The 8169-nt window shown below is 35.1% G+C and overlaps 1 protein-coding gene across 1 annotated transcript; it reads right to left on the bottom strand.

Moving 5' to 3' along the window:
• Positions 1–1332: 1332 nt before the first annotated feature.
• Positions 1333–4452, bottom strand: LOC143623574 (small ribosomal subunit protein uS3z-like). The gene is made up of 5 exons (XM_077094445.1): positions 4213–4452; positions 2176–2347; positions 2019–2073; positions 1798–1929; positions 1333–1710 (listed from the first exon to the last, which is right to left on the bottom strand). The coding sequence occupies exons 1-5, from the start codon at positions 4388–4390 to the stop codon at positions 1510–1512; spliced, it is 738 nt and encodes a 245-aa protein (XP_076950560.1). The 5' UTR covers positions 4391–4452; the 3' UTR covers positions 1333–1509.
• Positions 4453–8169: the final 3717 nt, after the last annotated feature.

Below are 8169 nucleotides of genomic sequence, written 5' to 3'. Positions count from 1 at the left end.
GTTCCAATCCTAGATATTTTACCTGGATAACAGGTAATCTAGTTTTTTTTTTATTTTTAATGTTTGTACTTTGCATTATTACCTTTAAAGGTTGCGAAAATTAGTAAAAATGCGGGTTTCGGGCCAATGTTTTTTATGGACCAACGAATCAGCACGTTACAGTTCGTTTTAACAGCAAAAACTTGTTTAAGCGATTTTTTTAGTTCGTTTAAGCACTTAACAGCTTGTTTAAGCGAATTTTTAGTTCGTTTCAGCACCCAACAGCTCGTTTAAGCGATTTTCAGTTTGTTTCGGCACCTAACAGCTCGTTTAAGCGATTTTTCAGTTCGTTTCAGCACCTAACAGCTCGTTTAAGCGATGTTTCAGTCGTTTCAGCACCTAACAGCTCGTTTAAGCGATTTTTCAGTTCATTTCAGCACCTAACACTCGTTTAAGCGATTATTCGTTGGTTTCAACATCTAACAGCTCGTTTAAGCAATTTTTCAGTTCGTTTCAGCACCTAACAGCTCATTTAAGCGATTTTTCAATTCGTTTCAGCATCTAACAGCTCGTTTAAGCGATTTTTCAGTTCGTTTCAGCACCTAACAGCTCGTTTAAGCGATTATTCATTCGTTTCAGCATCTAACAGCTCGTTTAAGCAATTTTTGAGTTTGTTTCAGCTCATTTAAGCGATTTTTCAGTTCGTTTCAGCACCTAGCAGCTTGTTTAAGCGATTTTTCAATTCGTTTCAGCACCTAGCAGCTCGTTTAAGCGATTTTCAGTTCGTTTCAACACCTAACAACTCGTTTTGCTGAAACGAGCTGAAAAATCGCTTAAACGAGCTGCTAGGTGCTGAAAGGAACTGAAAAATCGCTTGAACGAGCTGTTAGGTGCTAAAACGAATGAATAATCGCTTAAACAAGCTGTTAGGTGCTGAAACGAACTGAAAACCGCTTAAACGAGCTGTTAGGTGCTGAAACGAACTGAAAAATCGCTTAAACGCGCTGATTCGTTGGTCAAAAAAAAAAACTGGCCCGAAAACCGCATTTTTACTAATTTTCACAACCTTTAAAAGTTATTATACAAAGTAAAACATTGAAAAATTTAAAAAAAAACTTAGATTACCTGCTATCCAGATAAAATATCTAGGATTGGAACAAAAATGAAAGTTCAATGACCTGATTGGAACAAAAGTTTTTATCAGTAACCTGATCGGAACAACTTTCAAAGTTGGTTACTATTTTATGGAGTAATCCCTACTATAAAAATGAAAAGTTTGCTTTTTTCAATTTAATAATTTGAGAAGCCAATTATCATTTAGGGTCACAAAAAGACCATTCGGGCTGAACAATAATACAGCCACCAAGTTCCATCTTCATGTTGCAATACTTCAAAAATAATATTGATCAAAAAATGAATCCCATGGTTCCAACAGCAGTTTAAAACTCAAAAAACTTAGAAAAACTATCTTCCATAACTTGGGAAATCAAAAGATAAAATAGAAACCTAAACTTGTAAATAACTGACAATTTAAGCTACTGGAATTGGCATAGGCAAAGGCTCATCAGCAATAAGTGGTGGCCTGTATTCCTCAACCTCTTTAGGTGGGAGTGCAACGACATCATCCTTTGGCATGTGAATGACAACATTGTCAGGTAACGGTTTCTTGGGCCCGAGCTTGCCAGTAGGATCCCAGTCAAGCATAATCTTAACCTTAATTCCAAGAACACCCTGCAAACATATTACAGAAATTCAGTTAATCATCGAATAAAAAAACTATAAATAACGAAAAATTAACAGAATCACAGATGTATTTACCTGTCGAAGAAGCACATGCCTCACAGCAGAATCAATGTAGTCATTGACCGGATGACCAGATGACACCATGTACCCGTCCTTAAACTTCATTGCTTTGGCTCGTTGAGCTCTAAGCTTTCCACTAACAATCACCTGAGATATGATAAGCAGTAGTTAAGAAAGTAAAAAACTTTTTAACAAATCAACATAAAGATTATTATTATCATCCGATATTCACATACCTCACATCCTTTTGCTCCATTCTCCATAACAAATCTCAAAACACCATAGCAAGCCCTAAGCACGGATAAACAGAACATCAATTTATTTTAGTCAATGGCAGTTTGAATCACATCATCGTGTCCACAAAATAAAATTCAATAAAAAAAATTTACAAACCTGCGAACAGCAAGACCGCCAAGAAGCTTGTAACGCAAAGATTCAGCTTGTGCAATGGCACAAAGCCCCCTGTTGTTAACTCTTTCAGCATAAAGTTCCACACTGTTTTCGGGAAACTTGAATCGTTTCTGAACAAGAGATGTGAGCTCCCTAATCCTCCTTCCCTTCTCACCTAAAAACCAGGTTCAATAAGTAAATAACCATGGTATTAGCATGTCTAGTAACAATTCTGTTCAAGTGAAACAACAAAAAAATGAACATAAACAAAAACAATAATTAATCATCTTAAGCTGTTTATGCTGCTAGCTTGACAAAAACAACGGATCAGTTGCCATCTACACATCATCATAGCGATCAAAAACGTGGGCTTCTGGCGACTAGGCAGTTTTTTTCAGGCAAAGCGGTGTTCCACCGCCTCCCTTGACTACAGGCGCTATTTTACGAGAAAAATCAGCGATGGGTTATTTTCTTTAATTTTTTTTATTTAGCTTGACTTTATTTGATTTTTTCATTTTATTATGTAACCCATTTAACCACTTATCCTAAAAGTAAGCTATCGGCTTTTTTATATTTTTTATTTAGCTTGATTTTATTTGATTTTTTTTACTTATCACTTGACCCATTTAAACCAGAAAAATCAGTGGTTGATTAACTTTTAAACTGTAGTTTGACTATGATGAATAAACTGCCAATTCTTTTAATTGAAGATGCTTAGTTCATTTGTTTTTGAATAAATTGTGTTGCTTTTTTAGATGTATGGTGTTTTTTCGGTAATAGGAGAGGTGAAATTGCTAGTTTACATGAATTTTAAATTTTTTTTAGAGTATGGCAGTAATAAACACCAAATGTGGGACAAAGAGTGAGGATAGAAATCATTTTTTGTTTTGCTTTCAAGAACACTTTGGTTATTTTGTACTTGATATGATTTTGGTACTTTATGTTGAGGATTATGGTTTTGGAATAGTTTGGTATTTGAAAAAAGTGACATTTTCCATTACATAATATATTTTATTATTATTTTTATTTAAGTGCACTTTTTTTAGGCCCGCGTTTTTTTTGCTCCTTGCACCTAGGCCCTCGAAGAGGCCTTTGCGCCTTGAGTGCGCCAACGCATTTAATAACTATGTACATCATCATCATCGTACTCAGTATATCCCACCAATAGCAAAGCTATAGTACAGTCTGAGGAGGGTAAGATGTAGACAACCTTACCTCTACTCCGTAGGAATAGAGAGGTTGCTAAGCTGCTTCCAGTGAGAATCCCGTTAAAAATAGAGAGTTGTCATCATACATATAGAGATGTAAACAAGCCGAGCCGAGCCCGAGCTCGTCTAGGCTAGAGCTCGGCTCGTTAGTAGTTTTTGAAGCTCAAGCTCAGCTCGTTTTGAGCTCTATTTTTAAAATTAGTGCTCCACTCGTGAATAGTTTTTCAAGCCCGAGCTCCGCTCGTTTCGAGCTCTATTTTTAAAGCTAGAGTGGTTGTAAAAATCAGGCCTAGGTGTCGAGTACTCAACGAGTAATCCCCGCCTAGGCCGAGTTCTCAGCGAACCATCCCCGAGTACCCCCAACTCCCCAGTCGGCCACCTAGGGTCCGACTAACGACTTTTGCAACCTTGCTCGTGATACGTTTCTCAGGCTCGATTCATTTATATACTAATATTTATACCTTTATACCTATTTTTCATTATATACTTTAATTATAATTTTTATATACAACATAATACATATTATTTACTTATGTTTTTCACATTTTATATAACAAAAATTATCATAAAAATATATATTTAACATACTAAATAAAAAATAGATAAGTATCAGGTTCCCTTAGGCTAGCGAACCGGGTGAAACTCGGGCTCGTTTATTAAACAAGCTTATTTTGAAGCTACTTAAACTAAATTGATCATCTTCCTAATAATATAACAACAAACAAACTAATGTGTGGCATTCTCATACACATACAAAAATCAGATGCAGAATTACGTCACTTAGTAATTCTATGAGTGTATAATTAATTAGATGGAAATAAAAAGTGTTTACCTAGAACATTTTGAGTACGTGTGGCTCTAATGATGATCTCCGTACGCATAGGCGTAACCCTAACTTCAACGCCGGAGTAACCGTCCTCCGCGAGCTCTCGAGTAAGCACCTCATTTAACTCCGCGAAGAACACGCCGTCCGCTACAAACTTTCGCTTCTTGCTCAATTGACTCGCCATGTTGCCGGTAGCCAGTAGGGACGAACGGCAATGGCGGCAATATATTGAATGAAGATGGTTAGTTTAGGGTTTACGAAACATGAACAATTGAAGTGGGCTTACAAGGCCCAGTTTTTCTTTCCATTAAAGTTCAATGTTCCATTAATTAAAGTTATTTATTTTAATAGGGACGGGATCCACTTTCAATATCTGAGTTAGGCCCCGTTTGTTTTTTTAGAGATTTAGGTCTGAATCTGAATATCACATCTGAATGTTAAGAGGTGGTTCAAATGTCTGAAATCTGAATCATTAAGAGGTGGAGGCTAGAAACGAACCTCTAGTCGTCGGAGATGGAGCCTAGTCTCCGGGTTAGAAGTTAATGGAGGCCGGAGACAAACGTATGTTTTTTTTGGGTTAAGAGGTTTTCAGACCTACTAAAAGCTCTTACTGGTTCAGATGCTATTAAGACGCTGAACTTCTTAATGCTAGAAAAAAAAACAAACAGCCCCACGTCTGATTACGTCTGACCGAATCATACGTTTTCCTCTATTCAGAGAAAATAGGTAAAAACAAACAGGGCCTTAGTCTTTTTGAAATGGGATGTTAATTATTCATACTGATTTTGACGCTCCAAGCTTGACTTACTCAAGTGAGTCTTTCCCAATGATCCCAAGTCTTAGCAATCACTCCCATGTCATTGAGCCAAAAGGCCAATTGTTGTTTTTTTAATCAATATTCTTTTTTTTTAATTCTATGTTTACAAATGGATTATGGTTGGCGAGTAACCCATAAGCTAGTTGAGATTGAATCACTGAAAACTTAAATTGAAACAAGCATAAAGGAGTTTGAGGCTGAGTCTAAAATAAGCTCGTTTACAACGAGGTCGAGCCTAATCTCCGATTATCGAGCTAGACTAGACTTGTGAACCTAGTGAGATTATAATTTATTCAACTTGTAATAAACGTATTGTGTATATATGTTTGCGTGTGTTTTCACATATTATATATGATTACTGGTAATTTGACCCCCCCAGTTGCGGTGGTAGGTGCGGTCTATTTGAATATGAGGAATGAATATTGTTGGGCATGCCATAATTGTTTCATTTCATAGGCGTTTGAGTAACCGTTATAATTGCAACATACAAAAGCAACCACAACTACTGTCATTCTTATATTAACCCTTCAAATTTAACCTTACAATTATAATACCAAAACCTACATCCGTACGTTTTTTTGCTCCTGAATCGTGAGCTCCGTGAGCTGTTCTAACCTTAGAAACAATATTCTTATTGACTAAATAAATAAATAGTTGACGAAAATTACCTTATTTTAAACTCTTGTTTTCTTTTTTTGGCTTTCTCATTTGCATGAGGCTACAATGTTCAGAATAGGGCAATGCCTCAAATCAAATAATGAATATAAAAAATGAAGTAATAAATTGTTTGGATTGCTTTTGGTGTGTGAAAGAAAAGTTAATAAGTTACAATTTTGTAACTTAGGGGGTGTTTGGAATTCCTTATTTTACTTCCTTATAACTTTTCATTAAGTTAATATGTTACAAAACTTTTCATTAAGTTAATATGTTATAAAAGTATAACTTATGAAACTTTTTCTCTCACAATATAAGCAATCCAAAACACCTTATTACTTTTCAAAAAATTAATAAGTTATAATTAGTTGGTGAAAATAAACAATACCAAACACACCCTTACTAAGTTATAATGGGGGCAGGGACATTTATGGGTATCATTCATGCATCGCTCAATCCTACACTGCCACCTTATTTCCACACTCAAGTACCCACAATTCCCACAAACCACAAAATTACAGGCAACACATACCATATAAGTACCCTAAACTTTTTGTTTGTTTTTTAGTTCTCAAAGTACAATAAATGTAAAAAAATGAATCAATTTTATATGGTAAACCTTTGCCATGGAATAAAGCAATGTACTACCCACATGGGGTGGCGCCGATATCACAATCTGATTTGAAAGCTATGCATCCTACCTATATTAATGTCACGTCATCTCTAAGAAATTCCAAACACACCCTTAATCCATGGTAACAATAAAAAGTTCTCGCAAACTAACTTTGAGGATTTTAAATATAAAAATTAGTGATAAAAGCATATGTGAATTTAAATCCACAACCAAAAGTTGATCTTGCTTGTCAAATTCTTCACTTGAGATGCGTGGTCATAAGTTGAAAAAATAATAAGGGCTAGAAGTCATGGCCAATTAATATATTTAAATTTTTCATGATACCGGATGCATATAGTAAAGCATATGTTACCACTTTTAAAGCATCAAATGAAAGTGAATATTGAAAAGTCCTCACAAACCAAGTTTGAGAATTGTAATATATATAACATATAAAATTACAAAAAAAAAATAACTAAATAATGTAGATATTTCATCTTAAAAGTGCCCGACGTGATTTAGTAAAAATCCAACCAATCTAAAATTACAAAACCTGCAATAGCTTGGGTTTTAAAAGGCACGCCTAGGCAAAAGGCGACCTTAGCGCAAGCCTGCTCGCTACGGATTCGATGAGACGCAGTGTGTACACGAGGCACGTGGAAAAGCGACATAGACACAATCTTGAGGCACGCTTCTTTTTTGAGAAAGTTCTTTACATCATGACGATGTGCATATGGGTTCACTATACTTGTCACTATTTTCCGCACCCCACTATGTCTCACAAGAAAAAAAACAACTGGGAGTGGTCTTCATCGCTGGCTATTTACAGAATACTTTGTTAGAAAAGCGGAGGAGGTCCAAGGCATTTACAATGCTAAAACATCTATCAGACGAAAAACCATCTGAATTCATGTTGGGATTTTTCAGTTGAGCTAGAATCGAGTATGCTGATGTTGATCATCTTTAAAACATAAGATAAGCATCTCTCAGATAAGTACTCATAGGTTGACACTTCTACCATTGTTACACTAAGGGGGTGTTTGGGATTCCTTATTTTACATCCTTATAACTTTTCATTAAGTTAATAAGTTACAAAAGTGTAACTTATGGAACTTTTTCTCGCACAATATAAGCAATCCCAAACACCTTTTTACTTTTCAAAAAGTTTATAAGTTATAAGTTGGTGAAAATAAACAATCCCAACCCCCCCCCCCCCCTGGCCAGACTTTGACCATTAATAGAAAACAAAAGGCAACGACAAAAAAAAAGAGTAAACAAAGAAAAACGAATAATTAAAGAAAGTTGGTTCTTATTAAATAACCAACTTTATTTAAAAGAAGAATACAATAATTCACTAAACCACGATTGATATGGTTCAAATTATACATATTACTAAATAAATATTTGTTACACTTTTAAGTAATTTTAAGGGCGTTTTATTAAATAATTTCTAGTTGGTTCATATTTAAATTCTATGGGGCTCAAGACATAATGTGCTAAAATGAATAATTTTTTAGGTTGAGACTGACAAATCATATTTCAAACATAATGCATATAATTTTATAATGAAACTACAAAATTTATATATCATACGTCGGAATTCTTAAATCAAATAGTAATATAATAATAAACTTAATATATAATATATGAATTAAATACATAGTTTGCTAATAATTATAATTGCACTCACGTGTAGATGTGGAGGTGCACAGATCGGGTTTTTCAAATACCCGGTTTTGGGTATGGAACTGGGTTCAGGTATGATCGAGTACTGAAAAATCGGGTATTGGTAATACCCGGGTCAGGGATTGTCTCTAAAAACCATACTCTATGCATCGAGTTCGGGTCGTGTATAGAACCGGGAACTCGAAAATCAGGT

The sequence above is a fragment of the Bidens hawaiensis genome, unplaced genomic scaffold (genome assembly GCF_021521415.1).
Source record: "Bidens hawaiensis isolate Kalapana, Puna unplaced genomic scaffold, B.hawaiensis_p1.1 tig00003506_1, whole genome shotgun sequence".
NCBI classification, from domain to species: Eukaryota; Viridiplantae; Streptophyta; class Magnoliopsida; order Asterales; family Asteraceae; genus Bidens; species Bidens hawaiensis.
This window is presented reverse-complemented; position numbering and strand designations above follow the sequence as displayed.